This window comes from Cynocephalus volans, chromosome 13 (assembly GCF_027409185.1).
Source record: "Cynocephalus volans isolate mCynVol1 chromosome 13, mCynVol1.pri, whole genome shotgun sequence".
Lineage (NCBI taxonomy): Eukaryota > Metazoa > Chordata > Mammalia > Dermoptera > Cynocephalidae > Cynocephalus > Cynocephalus volans.
The window spans coordinates 102,063,302-102,080,800 of NC_084472.1; the positions used below are offsets into that span (position 1 = coordinate 102,063,302).

Genomic DNA, 17,499 nt, shown 5'->3' on the forward strand with positions numbered 1-17,499 from the left:
TCCTCAGATGAGACTTTGGACTTTGGACTTTTAGGTTTGTGCTGGAACAAGCTAAGGCTTTTGGGACTGTTGGAATAAAATGATTGTATTTTGTACATGAGACATAAGTTTTGGACATGTTTTAGGGGACCAGGGGCAGAATGAGAATTTGGATATGCTGTCCCCCCGAAGCTCATGTCAAAATCTGATCCCCAGTGTGGCAATATTGGGAGCTATTTAGGTCAAAAGGGGCAGGTCTCTCATGAATAGATTAACACCTTCCCTGGGGTGGGGGGGTAGTGAGTTGTCACTCTAACTGGTTGTTTAAAGGACCCTGGCACCTCCCCTCTCTCTCTGCTCCACCATTTTCTGCCATATGAGACCTCTGCATTGCTTTAAAGCTACCACCAAAGAAGACCCTCATCAGATGTGTTCCCTGGACTTTTGATTTTCCAGCTTCTGAAACTACACAATAAATTTCATTTTCTTTACAAATTACCTAGTTTTGGGTATTCTGTTAAAAGCAGCAGAGACGTACACTTAAAAGATAATTATACTGCAACAGACTAAGTGCAATAGCCAAAGTGTGTACAATGTGTTGTGGAAGAACAACAGATAAACTGGTCTTGGAGAACAGGGGTCAGAACAGAAAGAGAATGGAAGAGGCTTCAGAGAGAAGCCTGCTTGAAACTGTAGCAACACCCCTTATTGGTTAAAATACCAGAAACCTCATCCTAATGTCCAAAAGGTTCACTGAACCCTCATTTGAATAAAACTGCAAAGCTTGTCTTCAGGTCCTTTTCATTTCTCCTTCTCCTTCTGATAGCATCCAAACCAGGCACACTAAACTCCCACTGGGGTACTGGTCTCCCTTAGCAGCAGCCCCTATTTGGTCCCTAATAAGACTTAGCTGTACTGTTTTCTATTCTCAGAGCATCTTAGATTTGGGGAGATGATACCTCAGAATCTATTCCATAAATGACAAGCAGTATAAATACACAACAGATAAAAGAGGGATACTCTAGCTGGGCTAGGGGAGGGGGTGGGTTGAGATCTACACTCTGCCTCTTCCTCACCCTAACCCCCCACCCACCTCCTCCTGGCAACCTCTGAAAAATCCTCAAAGAATACACCTAGGGTTCCCCAGAGTAGTCTGATAGTCACCAGCTCAGTAGAATCTCTTAATATTCGCTCATTATTTTCTTAGGATCCCAATGACCTGCAATACATTCAAAATAGAAATCTTAGCATTTTGAGAATATCCAATTTAATATGCAGAATACTATCACTAACAATCAATAGCAGCTTTAAATTAACAATTTTTTTTACTTTGCTCCCCAAATAAAACAGACTTAATGCAAGATTATGAACTCCTATAGCAAATACTCAACTAAAACCCAGTACAATAAGCAAACAGGGAGAAAGGCAATAAACTGGGTTCTCTGCTTATTCCCTATGCTTTTACTAAGAAAAAATTGAACAAGGATTTAGTGGAACTAAAGAAAAACTTTGTTTCCTCTGTAATATAAATTAATATTCCTACATAGTTTTACTGATGAAGAAAGGATAGTTCTATTCACAATACCTTTGCAACTACCCCCTAACTAACATTTTAAGGTCTCAATAAGGGTTGTTTGGTTTGTTTTAAATCAGTTCCTAAAATATAAAATGAGACCCTCGGGTTACAAAGCTTAACTAGGAGTACCTGTACAATCTTTGATGGACTGGGAGGTTTGGAGATTCAATTTTTTTTAAAAAAAGGAATTTTTTAGCAGAGGCTTTCACAACATTCCTAAATTATTTTTTGAAAACATTTACCAAATGACTGGTACCTAAGGTATGACTATCTATGAAATTGTTTAGGGAGACTGAACTTCTGCATGAACCCCTCTCCTTTGGGAAAGTAAAAAAAGTAACAATTTGTGTCACGGCTAATAGAAAGAATGACAACAAAATCCCTTGTTTGCTTTTATTTATTCTGTCATTTTAATGTAAGGTTGAAACAGACTGTTAGAACAATATTTGAGATTCCACAGAGAACTGCATGCTTTTGCTATTAAAAGACCTTTGTTGAAGCATCTGCACTTTACCTCTTAGGAATTGAATATGGAGGTTTCAAGCTTTTTTTGTCGGCACACAATCATTCACAACAACCTTCTAGATGCATATTTTCTACCTTTTCCTATAAAAGGTAATTCTCACTTACCAGAAGCCCACCACACCATTGAAGGATTCAAAGTTCCAGAGCTCAAAAGTGATCAGAACCCACGAATTAGCATAATTAGTAGTCCAAAGCTTGGTTTAAATGTTTGAAGAACAGCAAACACTAAATAACATAATACCAAATAGAATACTGTTTCTACGTGGTAATAAATGACTCATCAACTAAAACCACCTAAGATCAAATTTTCCGTACTCAGTTTCTATTGGTATAACACCTTCATTCTTAATGCTTCTTATGGCATCACAGGCTTTAAAAATTAAGCAATATAGTTTCAGCATTCCACAGTAATCACTTTCAAAAACTGCAATACATATCTGCATGTTACACGAAATACATTACATAAGCATTTTGTCATATATCAACTCTTAGCCTCAAATAATAGAATACAAAAAGCTATAAAGGACAAAACACAACATAAGTTTTGGCTATTCTCTCTCCCCAGTTGTTAGCAGGTAGCACTTTCTTTAAAGAGAAAGCAATGAAAAATCAGAAATTTTGCATCCAATGTTTGACTTCAACTTTCTACTTTAGCGTCTTCTGGTACCACCATATCCTAGAATGAGAACAGTAAAATTTACATCCGTTTTTAAAATGCATTAGAATTGCTGATAAAGTTACAAAAGTAATATACATTTACTGTTAGCAAATAAATGAAAGAGATAGGGAAGGAGAGAATGAGCCAGTAGGTGGAACAGGGATATGCAGGACAGTGCAACCCCTCCCACAACAGCCTTCCCAATCGCCGAGCCTACTAAACTCACACATGCTTTCTGTGAATAACTTTCAGTTAGGAAACCAAAGGTGTGTTCTATGGTGGGGCCAGCTTGACACAGGCAATCCCCAAAGTCCAAGCCAAATAATCAGAGAAGCCAATGGAGCATAAGCCACATCCTGCTACCTGTCACAGCTCCAGGGGTAAACAGATGTAATATGAGGGTTATGGACTTTCGATGGTAGATAACAAGTCCTCCCACCTGGACAGTCTCAATTTTTTTCAGGTTTTCTTTTAGGTTATTTGGAAATGTTTCATGATTTCTTCACCTAAGTCCCAAACATTTCTAGTTGATGGTTATGATTTTTTGTAAGTTTTGTCTCCACTAAGAATGAGTTTTCTTCTGTCATGACACATGCTACCTAGCCATATTTTTACACATTCTCCCAATCATTACCCTTCTTTTTCTTCCCAAAAGTAAACACCATCTTAATATCTAACCCCATAAGTTAGTTGTGCTTGTTTTGAGCATTTATATTCATAAAATATAAATGCTGTAATCATACTGTATATATTCTTTTGTATCTGGCTTCTTTATATTTGGTAGATCTATCCACATTATTGCACAGAACTGATTGTTTTCACTGTTGTCCAGTATTCCACTGTATGAATATAACTCACTTTATTCATCCATTTTATTGCTGATGGACACGTAGGTTGCTTCCAGTTGGAGGCTACTATGAATAGGGATGTTAAGAATATTCTTGTGCTTATCTGTCAGTGTACAAGTGTGTGCATTTCTGTTGCTGTATATCTAAGAGTGAAACTGTTGGGTCCTGGGTACGCTTAGGTTCAACTTTACCAGGTAGTAAAAGTCTTTCAAAGTGACTGTACCAATTTATAACCAAATCAGTACTATGAGAATTCCACTCTTACATTTAAAACATGTAAACTTCTTCATCAATTTCAAGAATTAATCATTGCTCTGTAACTTCTTTCTCCTGAAAAAGACAAACCTAATCCACAGCAATTTTACTGCCTCATCACCCTCCACCTCCCATTTTCTGCTGAGTAGCTAGATGTTTAAACCCAGTTATTACTTTATTTTCTATATACCTTTACTTCCTATAAAATTTCGTCTTAGCCACTGCAATAAACATTATAGTTATATTTTTGACAATTATTTAAAGTACTGCTCAATGCATTTTTTTAATTTTACTGAATTTAAAAAGTTCCAGCTTCTGGGCTGGGCTGTTAGCTCAGTTGGTTAGAGCACACTGTTGTAACACCAAGATCAAGGGGTGGGATCCCTGTACCAGCCAGCTGCCAAACAAATAAAAAACAAAACTGTTTTTAATTTAAAAAAAGTTCAAGCTTCAAAAAAAAAGAAAAAAAAAATTAAATAGACACAAACAACAACAACAAAAAAACCTAAAAGAAAAAAAAAGCTCAAGCTTCTACTTAGAAAATTCTGGTTATAACTTAAAGGATCCCTAGAGATCAGAGAATTAAACATATGTGGAATCTAACATCCAGGAAAGTTTAAGTTAAAACTTTGGTTAATGGCAGAGCTGAGTCTAAAGCAAATCCCTGTCTGATGTTAAAAGAATGTTTAGGAGTAGAAGGAAAGAATGTATCTGAATTACATTTTAATCTCAGTTATTTACGCTATTAATATTTTTGGTGAGTATACCAAATAAAACCATGATTGCTGAATACAGACTTAATCGTCTTCTTGAGTTCCCAAATTATTTCTGTACTTTACTGCTACATACTAGGAACTCCTATGTCTTTGCTCTTACCTGATGCAGTTCTGGTTCTTGTCTCTGAGTTTGAGCATGCCGAATAGCTCCCTGAGCCCCCACGAACCGGTGAGTAAGCACGACTATTCCACGGGCTGGAGTACGATGGAGGGTAAGATGGGTAGTACCACGAGTCTGAAAAGGGTGTTGCTGCTCTTTAAAGACATAACAATGGGTTAAGCACCTTTCTCATGACTGTAATTTTTAAATACCTTCCTGTTCCTAAACCACCAGAGGAAAAAAACGTCTTTATCAAATGTTTTTTCCTGAATGTTCTGGTATATGAGGGTTAACATGAAATAAGTACTGTTTTATATTTCTGTCATTGTTATGGTCATTGCTATGGGGGAAGCAAGTGCTTTCTGAATTTGCACTCAGAATCTAAACTTAAACTGCCATTACTCAAGACACTCCAAAATCTGGACCCAAGAGCTTTCCAGACTTGTTTTCATCATTCTTCTACCAAACCAGGTTGCTAGCTGTTCCCCAAACACTGTGTTCTTTCCTGCCTTCTCATTTTCTTAGACATCAAGTAAACAGTCTTTTTCCTATCTCATAATATCTATGAAGATGACATAGGAAGAAACAAAATGAAAGAAATTAACATATACTGATCAAAGCACATATAGTGTACTTTTGCCATTCCCAGAGAAACTGATTGAATAGGGTGATGCCACCATAATTTATTTTCCTTAAGAAAATCAAATGCAGTCAAATTGAAAGCAAAACAAAGAAACCTCTAAAGAAAAGGTGAATTAAAGAGCAAGTAAGATCAATGTAAAGCCTACCTATTGCTGCCAAACAAATATCCTAATATTCCTCCAGTTCCCAGGCCAGTCCAGAACCCGGGTCCTGTATTTTCACATCCTTGTTGTCCTGCGAAAGCACTGCCAAAACCAGAAGTTGCACCATGGCCAGTATGCTGCGGTCCTAAAAACAAAAATGATTTATTATATTATGTACCCTCATGTAAAGATAATATAGCCTACAAAAGCAAAGATAATATTTCAATTATTTCATCTGTACTGTACTATTAATAATACTCAGGCCTCAACTTATAAACAAGTTTTGTATTAAAAAGGATATTTGTAAAATATTGGTTCATAACTAAGGAGTGCATTTCCCCCAGACATGGAAGAGGGATGTATTTTGGGACTAGTGGGAGGGTCTTCCTATAAAATTACATCTGCCCTGCTCAATAGCAGCTACTAGAAGATGACACCATTTTTCAGAATTATTTCCTTTCTGTACAGCAAATGTCTCTAAAAGCTCTGGGTAAGAGCTGTATCTGAGTTTCTAACAGAGGAATCCCAGTGGAAGCAGCCAGATATTTACTTGCATTAGTTGGGAAGTCAGATCTTAAAGGGACCTAAAAAGTATCCTCTGCTCTGAGTCAATCCCACTGTTGCCGAAATCAGTAGTTTTTTTTTTTTTTTAACTCGTGTATTATTCCATTGTGTAAAAAAACTCACTATTTGTCCCATTCTAATATTTACAGATATTCTATTTCCAATTTTTGACTGTTATGGATAAAACTGCTATGAAAATTCTTGTATACGTCTCTCAGTGCACATATACATTCACTTCTCTTAGGTATGTATGTAGGAATGCAACCGCTGGTCACAGGGTAGGCATGTTTAGGTTTAGTAGATATTGATAGTTTTCCAAAGTGTTTTACCATTTTAACTCCTGTCAGCAAAGAATGAAAGTTCCAGTCATCTACATCCTTGCCAACACTTGGTACTTCGTCTTTTTAATGTTAGCCATTATGGTGGTTAGCTGGTGGTTAAAAATAATCGCACTGTGGTTTTACTCTGCATTGCCCTAAGACTAATGATGCTGAGCACCTTGTCACATCTGTACTGGCCATCTGGACATCTCCTTTATTACAAAATGGCTGCTCAAGTCCTCTATCCATTTCAAAGCTGGGGTTGTCTTTTCTCAGATTTGTGGGAGTTCTTTAAACATTCTAGATGATATGTTTTACAAATATTTTCTCCCAGTCTGTGGCTTGCCTTTTCAATCTCTTAATAGTGTCTTTTGATGAACAGGTGTTAATTTTTTTTTTTTTTTAAGATGACCGGTAAGGGGATCTTAACCCTTAACTTGCTGTTGTCTGCAGCAACCGAACCCATTGCCTTGGTGTTATGAGCACCACACTCTCCCGAGCGAGCCACGGGCCGGCCCTAGGTGTTCTTAATTTAAATAAAGTCTGATTTATCCATCTTTTATTTTACGGCTAGTACTTTTTGTGTTCTCTTTAAGAAATCTTTAACACCAAGGTCAAGGGTTGGGTTACCCGTACAGGCCAGCCACCAAGAAAGAAATCTTTGCCTATCCTTAGGTCATGACAAATATTCTTCTATGTTTTATTCTACAAACAATTGTTTTAGCTTTTATGTTGAGATCTATAACACTTCACGAATTAATTTTTATGTATAGTGTGAGACAGGGGTCAAGGTACATGCTTATCACCAAATCTGATCAAGTTTTCCTGATTAAGATGATTTACAATTTAATCAGGCATGCTTAAAATAGTAACCAGAAGTAGAATAGAAGAGGTAAAAGAAGTTGAAAGTGTAAGACAAAATGAGGAGACAAATCTTTGGTTTCCCAATGCAATCATTTTCTATTTCCGAAACAAGCACAGGATTCACCATCTCCCATCTTCCCAGGAAACATACCTGTGAACTCAGACTTAAAGCCTGGGGGAGGGGGTCCTGCTGAGTTGGTGAATCTCTGAGAACGGTGGGAATATGGAGGATACTCAGAATATGGTGGAAGAGAATACTGACTATCACTAAGGAACAACTTATAAACTACAAAGGCAATAGTAAGTAGCACCACGATGGTAATCAATCCACCAAAGCCACAGGAATCTGCAGAGTACCACTTATAATAAAAATCAGAGAAAGAGGTAAAGCCGTGCCGTTTTCCAGATTCTTTGAATTTCTTCAGGCCAAGTTCCGTATAATCTAAGTTATACTCCAAGCCACAGGAACCTCTTAGTACATACTGATCTTCAGAGGATTCATAGCCTTCACAGCTCACCACGGTTTTACCAAATTTGTATGCAATATCTAAATCCGTCTTACATTCCCACTGTGAAGAAAAATAGAAATAGGTTATTAGAACCAAAAGATTTTTTTTCATTTAATATGTATTATTTGAGATATATATGTCATAAAACTGCAAAATGAAGCAAGAGAATGATCAACAAAATTCTGCGTGATGAGTATTTCTGTGTTGGGGAGAAGGCAAACCAGGGGCTTCAAAGATGATGATGATATTAGTATTCTACTTCTTAAGGTGGGTGATGAGTACACAATTTCATTTTATCTTTATTCCTTACATGTACATGTTATATTTTTGTACATAATAGGTATTCTATAATTTATAAAATTTAAGCAAAATTTTAAATGTCAGCTTTTTGCCACCATTGTTCAAGATGCTTTCTTTAAAAATAGGAATTTTGGGGACTGGCTGGTTAGCTCAGCTAGTTAGAGTGTGGCCTTATAACACCAAGGTCAAGGGTTTAGATCCCTATATCGTCCAGGCACCAAAGACATAAAATTAAAATAGAAATTTTTTAAGATGTTAAACCTCAAAAATCAGAATATATATAACATCAGCAATATTATACAACCTTCTGAGAAAAAAACTTCCTACACAAATTTTATAAAACCATGAACTAACCTTCCAGGGTCCAATCCTATGTAATTAAGTTTTTTTTAAAAGATATTCAGAAAAATGCAAAAAGAATACACGCTAACCTAAAAAATTTCCACCTTAAAAAAATAATAAGCCCAAGTTTAGTTTAAATTCTGTAACTATATTTTGTGCTAAATAGCACAAAATGTATTTAACATTTAAAGAGATACAAGCTAAAGTAGATTTAATTGGTTCTCCTGCCTTTTTGTTAGTTTTTGTACAAATTATCTTCCTCTCTCAAAGTTCAGATACACTGTTTTACTTTTTTATAATGCTTTATTAAGATGTAATTCACATACCATACAATTCACCCATTTCAATAGTTTTTAGTATATTCTCAGATTTGTGCAACCATCACCACAATCAATTTTAGAATATTTTCATCATCCCAAAAGAAATTTCAAAAGTAATCACCCCCCCGCAACCACCCAGACTTACTACCAATCTACTTTCTGTCTATATGGATTTCCTATTCTGGACTTTTCATATAAACAGAAGTTCAGGCCTGCCTGTGGCTCACCCGGGAGAGTGCGGTGCTGATAACATCAAGGCCATGGGTTCGGATCCCATATGGGGATGGCCCGTTAGCTCACTGGGTTAGCATGGTGCTGACAACACCAAGTCAAGGGTTAAGATCCCCTTACCGGTCATCTTTTAAAAAAAAAAAAAAGTTCATCCATGTAGTGGCATGTATCAGTACTTCATTGTTTTTTATGGCTGAATAATAATGAGCATTCCACTGTAGGGATATACCACATTTTGTTTATCATTCATCAGTAATGGACATTTGGGTTGTTTCTACTTTTTGGCTATTACGAATAATGCTGCTACAAACATTTGTGTGCAAGTTTTTGTTTGGACATATATTTTCATTTCTCTTGGGTAAATACCTAGGAATGGAATGACAGGGGATATGGTAATTCTATGTTTAATCTTTTGAGGAAATGCCAGATAGTTTTCCAAAGCACCTGCACCATTTTACATTCCCAACAGCAGTGTATGAGGATTCCAATTTCTCCACATCCTCACCAACACTTATCTGTCTTTTTGGTTACAGCTATCCTATTGGGCATAAAGTAGTATATTATTGTGGTTTGATTTGCATTTTTTGATGGCTAATGATGATGAACTTTTTTTATGTGTTTATTTATTGGTTGGTTGCATATATTCTTTGGAAAAATGTCTATTCAAATGCTTTCCCCATTTTTAATTTGGTTATTAGTCTTTTTATTGAATTATCTACTCTGGATACAAGTCCCTCATCAGATATGATTTGAAAGTTTCCTCCCATTCTGTGAGTTGACTTTTCATTTTCTTGATGATCTTCTTTCAAGCCTGAAAGTTTTTGATTTGGATAATATGCAATTTTTCTTTTTTTATTGTTGTTATTATACTTCTTTTTTCTTTCTTATTTTTCATTACTTTAAGCAGCATTTTTTTTTTTTTGGTGACTAGCCACAGGGATTGAACCCTGGACCTTGGTGTTATCAGAACCACACATTAACCAACTGAGCTAACCAGCATCCTATTTTATTTTTTATATAATTCTATTTGGAGGAAGATTTATAAGTTTGCTGATTTAGATAAATAAAACAAGTTAAATCTATATTGGCACTGAAATTGATACTTAATGTTAACCGCCATTTCCTTAACAGTACATTCTAAAAGTGGCTTCTTAGTACTATATTTAAATTTCAACTCCTGGAATTGGAGGAGGCTCTCTCCTACTACTAAACATAAGCCAACATATGATATGCTCTACACTTCTTTGCTCATGCTATTGCTCCCTTCTCTATCTCTTCATCTCTAAAAATCTGATCACTCCCTCCTAACACAGTACAAGTACCTGCAAATTTACATCTTCCCCATGACCCCAACTGGACATGACTTTACAACACTTTGTTGGAACCTACATGTAATCTGAGTGTTTGTCTTATATCTTCTACTAGGAAGAGAGTTTCCTGATTCTATCTTATTCATTTTGTATACTACACATTTAATATATGTTTAATGAATAACATCACCATTACTGTCTTTTTTTTCCCTCAAGACTGTAAAAGTGATTTAAAAGTAAAGTGGGAAAGAGACTTCTGCTTTAATCTGGAGATTCTACAACTGATTTAAGCAATACTGGGGAAAAAATGTGGTGAAATAAGTATTACCCAGTAAACATCAATACTCGCTCTAAATTGCACAGACCATGCTTACAGGTTGTACCAGAATAGCACTCTGATAGAAGGTGAAATTATCAACACAAGTTTCTTGCCTAGTAACCAGTTATAATAAATCCTTTTTGAAAACAGGCAGAATATAAAGTAGAAATATATAAGTAGTAATTTAAACTGAATTCATTTAATAAAATCTATTCCATCTCTAAACCATATTAAGTACTGGAACTTTAAGGAGATGTATGAAATGCCAGCATCATAAAGGCTATCATTCAGAACTACCCTCAGTTATAAAACAATTTTAAAATGAAGTGTTTGAAGAACAGGGGCATATGTACCCCTACAATTTACAATCTATGATTCCTGATCACCTTAACTTTATTTCTTAAGGACAGTTTGGTATTCTTTGAGGAATGACAGGAAAATGACAACCAGAAGAGCTCCCCTATCACCCCTCCCAAAATATATAAAAAGTTTTAAAATTTTACTAATGTCTTAGAAGGAAATCGTGGTACAAAAATTACAATGAGTATTTATTTCCAGGCTTTAAAATCAATTAAGTTCTTCTGGAGGTTGTTTCTTCCAAAGGAATAGTGACTGGCATTTACATACTTTAGGTTGACCTGAGATTGTCCATATCTGCTTTCCAAAAATACTGAAGAATGTCCAAATAAATAGTTTATTGAATAAAAATTCCATTTAGACTGCCATCAATGGAGTGAATATTACCTGTACATCATAACCATCCCAGCCTTTGTTCTGACACTGTATGACTTTTGGGGTGTAAGAATCACAACCAGCTGTGCCTCCAACACATTTCAACTGTGGGATTGGATCGAGCCTTCGGGAGGTGGTATAGCGGTCATAGTGGAGGGTAAGAGCTTTTACATCGCGCAGCAACATCCTGTCTGAAACAGAAAGAACACAGACGAACACAGAGTAAACATCCTGTCAAACATAGATTCACCTTAACAAAACTCTTGTTAAAAAAAAATAGTTTCAAAAGTAAATGACTTTCTCGCCTTTTGAGGATGACTGAGAGAGGATGAATCAGCGTCTCAAAGCCACCCCAACAATATCCAGGCCTTTTGCATAAAATTCAGATAGTCAGACCTTTTTTAAGACCTCCCTTCATTTCAGGCTAGACATTTCTATATCACAAGTTCTACGTAATTTTTGCTAAATCAGAAAAACATAAAGTTCATTAACATGAAATGTTGTACTATTGTGTAATAATATTAATGGTTAATTAAAATGGCAAAAATATACAAGCATGTTCCTGAAGTACATTTAATGATTTAAATGTCTATCAATAGGTGAACAGATTAATAAACTCTAAACTGTTCTTGCAGTGTAATATTCTACAGCAGTTAAAATGAGTGAACTAGATGTCAACACTGAACCCCAAAATATGTATAATCCATTATGATACAATAAAAATTTTTTTAAAAAAATGAGTGAACTAGAACTTGTATCAAACCAGATAAATGGTAAAAACGTTTTAAGCAAAATGCAAGTTGCAGAACAGGTGTAGTATGACAGCTTTACAGAAACCTGGAATAAAGGTAAAACAGTACTACATATTCTTAATGTCTGCACATGTACATAATAATAGTATGAAAACATGCACAGGAATGATTAAACACCAAATTCAGATGAGTAACTCTAGGAAGACAGATAGTAAGAGACTTTAGCTCTATCCCTAATGTTTTATTTACTAGAGAAAGCCAGGGAGAGGAGGATTTGTAGCAAATATAGTAAAATGTGTAAAGATTCAAAACTGAGTGGTGAGTACATGGGGTTTTCATTGTATACTTCTGTATGTTTAAATATTTAAAATATTTCAAAATTTTAGGGCTGGCTGGTTAGCTCAGTTGGTTAGAGCATGGTAGCATGGTGTTATAACACCAAGGTCAAGGATTAGGATCACCCTACTGCCAACCACAAAAAAAAAAAAATTTCACAATTTTAAAAATTAAAAATATTTAAACTATTTCACAAATTAAAAATCACATTAACAAAGAGGTTTAAGAATAAAAAGTCAAAACAGTGAAATTATGTCTGGCATTCATGTACAAAGATCAATTTCAAAGTGTTATTACAAAATGATAAAATAGTCTTCCTATTTCTCACTCTTGAATGACGAATAGAAGATCCTGTGGATAGGCTCACTCGACATCCACTTCACCTGCAAACTGGCATACCTTCCTACAAAGCTAAACGAATCCCAAAGCTTCTAAAAGCTACAGTTGTGCAAAGCGATTTCAGTTCTGCCAACCAGAGACTCAAGCAAGGTCTCGAGAGCAGACCCTGGACAGACTGTGCTCAGTCCTTCAGCTAGCAAGAACAGTCATGGAGACTGTGGGTTTTCACAGTGACGGTATTCTAGCTTGATGGGTGTCAAGAGGCTCGATGAGGGCAATCTCATTTTTGCCACTGTAGATAGAGCAGGCATCACTTTCCACCACCTTGTTAGCACCCAATTCCCAACATTCTATCTTACCATAAGACATACAACAAATTAAAAAACTGGAAAAAGCACAAGAGAGTATGTTTATAATCCTGGGGTGGGGAAGGTCTTGAGACACCAAAAGCAAAAGACTGATCAGCAAGATAATGATTAGCTGAGAATATCATGTTAAAATCTATGAAAACCTAAGAATCAATAATATTCAGAGAGAATGCCAAAAACTAATTTGTCACCACCACTTCAAGTAGCCACCAATTATTTCCTTACTTTGAAAATTGGTAATTAAAGATTAAAAATTAAATGTTTTTCCTGATTTTCCAGCAGGAACAATAATCTAAAATAGCCTTGGCTCATAAAGGAAATCTTAACCTTACTGAAAAATGCTAGCTACTAAATGTAGAGGAAATGATAGAATTAGAAAAAAAAATCATCATTTTCATTTTATAACCCCTAAAGAGACTGATTCAGATAAAGAGTGATTAGTGTTAAAATCATTAGGTGAACGGATATTGGTATGGTGCACTGGCAGGAAAAATGTAATTTTACAAGGGAGAAACAGACCGCTTTAATCCAGTGATCAATCTTAGCATCACTAATGGTGGAACAAACTGATATTACACCATCTCCTATGATGTATTCCCCAAAAGTATTTAATATGAATCTAATCAATCTCGTGGATCTAACATCCAGCCTACTAAAAAAACAAGGGGCGGGGGAGAACAAGCTAAAACCATGCCATGAGAAAACAGAATTCAGAAAGTAGGATATTCTGAAGGACAACAGGCCCAAACCAGTAGCATGGAAAAAGGGTCTGATAATACAAACAGATGCAATGCATATAATCCTTGATTGTAATGTACTTTCTACCAGGAACCCAATAGGGTTTTTTAGAACTGGAAAGAAATTATGTTAAAGGTCCTACGGAAAAATTAATGTCAACAAATAGCCTATATATACATGTGTGTGTGCGTGTGTGTATATGTATATATTTGTTGTTAAAAGAATGCACTGCTTTATCAGATAGTAAAGCTTACTATAAAATTACTATCATCGAAACAATACGAAATTGGAACAGAAACAGACAAGGGAACTGTGAAACAAAAGAAAGTCTAGAAATAAATCCAGACATGTGGAAATTCAATACATGATAAAGCAGGCTTTTTAAAAACATGTCTGCTTTAATAAACAGCACTGGCATAACTGACTATGCAGCTAGAAGAAAATCCACCTAAAGCTATATGAAAACTTAATTCCACATGGGCTAATGATCTAAAATTTTCCATAACTATATTAAAATATGCTATAATAAACCCGAACTACCTCCTCACACCTAAAAATTTAAAACAATGAAAATGTTCAATGGTTTTAAAAGTCAGACTGTATCAATAAACTAAATAACAGGAATAATAGTAACTTGAATTTATTCTAACAGGGTTGAGATAATGCAAAGAACACTGAACTAAACTGGCATCACCAACTTGCTGTATGACTTTTGCCAAAGCACTTAATTTATCTGTGTAGAAGTTTCCTCATCTCTAAAATTAAGATAATAATGTCAACCTTGAAATCTGCTGTGAAGCTTAGATATAATTTACTAAAATTACATGGATGCATAATAGGTGATCAAGTATAATATTACTTAAAATATTTTAAGAGCTATATACACATGGGTATCATGATAACTACAGCATCTTTCCTTCCCAGAGATCCTTAAGGTCTAAGAACAAAATGTTTTTCATGGTATGGCATTGTATTTACATGTTTATTTTATTGTCTATTTCTCCTCAATAGAAGTAAACGCCTTAGGGGCAAGATACTGTTTTGTTCACTGTTATATTCCCAACACCCAAAACTGGCCAGCCAGCTCAGTTAGAGCATGTTGCTGATAACACCAAGGCCCATAGTAACAGGGCTCAATCCCTGTGGCCAGCCACGAAACAAAAAATTATATTCCCAACACTCAGAAGAGTGACCTAAATATAACACTACATTCAAAAAAGAATTTTGGAAATTCCTAGGTAGTAATTTCTTTAGAATAGTGCTATTTTTTCCCCAAATTATTGGCCTATGTTAGCTTAAGACAAAGTGCATCCAAAGTCAAACAAAAGTTAAAACAGAGTGACTTTTTTTTTAGGGCACAATATTTGCTTTCAATATTTCTTTGGGGGAGGGAACACCACACTTCTACTCATTTAAGAGAAATAGTTTTGCAGTACGGCAGTCTTGGTCTTTTTTCTTTTTACACCCATTATGCCATGAATTCATAGGGAAGAGGTTCCAACACCTTGGGCTCCTGGCCATTGGTTCTCACAATGTGTGCTTCTCTGGGTGGAACAGGCTGGTGCTTCAACTGAACCCAGGTTCTTTTCTCTTTTGCTTCCTTCCTTTTCTAATCGTTTTCCTTCACGCGTTTTGGGTGAAGCTGTCTCGGCTCTTAGAGTACTTAATATGCTTAATACGCACATGAATTCTCTTTGTAAGAATCTTGCCTTGTCTGTTTACAGCAATGCCAGCAGCATGCTGGGTAACACTGTAGACTCTTCCAGTTTTGCCATGGGAATGAACATTTATGGGGCATTCATTTTGAGCAGTACATTCCCTTGATGTCTACATATTGCCTTTCTTGTAGATTCGCATATATGTGGCCAAAGGAACAACTCCATACTTTCTAAAAGGTCTAGAGAACATATATCAGGGGCCTCTCCTCTTTCCCTGTGTTCCCTCATTTGGGCGAATTACTGCAAGACGGCGGTTCCTGCTGAAAGGAAATTAGGGAGTGATTATTGCTTTACTAAAGGACTGGATGAAAGGTATCTCAATAGATGACCTCCGTAAAACAGTTCCTCAAAGTAAACTTAAAATGAAGTAGAATTTATAAAAATCAATTGAGTTTACTCTGCAAAACATTTTGGTGCTTTTTGTTCCAGAACAATAGTTTTACAGCACGGGTGGAATAAGAGCCACCAGGCAGTGGTTAACCATTAATTTAAATTTGGTTCCTTTTTTAAATAGTTCCCCTGACTCCTCATCTGGAAACTTCCTTTTTTTATTTAAGAATTGACTGAGTGTTCAATTAATGTTTCATTTCAGGTTTTTAATTATAATTGTGATCAAGTCTCCCATTGATATACAACTTTCTAGGAATAAGAAATGTACAGACATTTAAATCCAACTTGGCTTTCTATTTATTGGTAATAAAACATCCACATCAAATGGGTTACTCAAAGCAAAGTGCCTTCCTCCTCATTTCAGCATGTAGGAATAAAACAGGACATTACAGAAATAAACCTGTTGCTTAAATTAAAAAATGTAGGCACTTCCAATCACAAATGAAATATTGGTATGCTTTCTATGCCTTAACATCTTTATTCTCCAAATCAAAAACGATGTCTTCTTACCTGCAGAAAGGTCATTTTTTACATAATTCCAATTAATCATCATGGATCATTTATCAAATCGAAAACGTCAAAATCTGGTATGTATTTGTGTTATATTAATTGCACGGATTACTCATCTCAAAAACTTCTTTAGACAATTTTAATAGCATAATGATATGAGCGAATCTCTTCCCTAGAAATCACTTATTGTGTACCATCACCAAGAAAAATAATAAGATGAAAATATGTTTTAAATCTTTGTGTACGGTGAAAACCAACAGGAAAAGCTGGTATAACTCAAAGGACTTCACTGCAGTGACCAGAATAAGCAGCAGTTCTGGTGACGAAAACGGTACAATCTATGATTCTGTTGACCGACCAGGTCTGCAGCCCTGTGAGCTAAGGGACACTGCCGGTGCCATGGCAACTGCCAGCCATAGCAACAGGCGGCCATGACAACAGTCGCGACGATGACATGACAGCCATGACAACGAAGCGAGATGCGCAGGTTAAGCGCTGAGCTTCTAACCGGACTCGGAGGGCTGAAGCCCGAGAACGAAGAAGGTGGACAAAGCCTGGGAGTCCAGGGAAGGAAGAGGGGACGTTACGGATACAGAGCCGCCCCGCCCGCTCCCTGCCCGTCCCCACTTGTCGAACGTCAGGGAAGAGCAGAGGATCCAGGCAGGGCACCGAGGAACAGCAAAGGAGACAGAAATGAGGAACCAGGCAAAGAGGCTCAGGGGCGACCAGCACAAACGGACTCCGGCGGGGCCTCTCGGAGCCGCTGAAGGCAGCAGGAAAGGGCGAACGGGGCGCCTGCGGACCCCGACAGCACTCACCAGGGTCGTTCCAGCCCTGGGTAGGGCCTGCGACCAGCACAAGCAAAAGCAGGCCGAAGAGCGGGTAGCGCCCGGGCGCTCCGGGGCCGCCAGCCGCGGCCATGGCGCGCCAAGAAGATGGCGCGCGGCTGCAGGCGCTCGCGGGCCCGCACCGGTCTGCGGAGGTTCGCGCCGGGGCCTCAGACGTCGGTGAAGGGAGAGTCAGTCTGAAGCTCCG

The 17,499-nt window shown here is 36.8% G+C and overlaps 1 protein-coding gene across 1 annotated transcript; it reads right to left on the reverse strand.

The window, feature by feature from the left end:
* Nucleotides 1-1,941: 1,941 nt before the first annotated feature.
* Nucleotides 1,942-17,499, reverse strand: SARAF (store-operated calcium entry associated regulatory factor). Its single transcript, XM_063077228.1, has 6 exons — nucleotides 17,283-17,499; nucleotides 11,326-11,504; nucleotides 7,402-7,819; nucleotides 5,506-5,647; nucleotides 4,718-4,872; nucleotides 1,942-2,756 (listed from the first exon to the last, which is right to left on the reverse strand). Exons 1-6 carry the CDS (start codon nucleotides 17,383-17,385, stop codon nucleotides 2,731-2,733), a joined length of 1,023 nt encoding a protein of 340 aa, XP_062933298.1. The 5' UTR covers nucleotides 17,386-17,499; the 3' UTR covers nucleotides 1,942-2,730.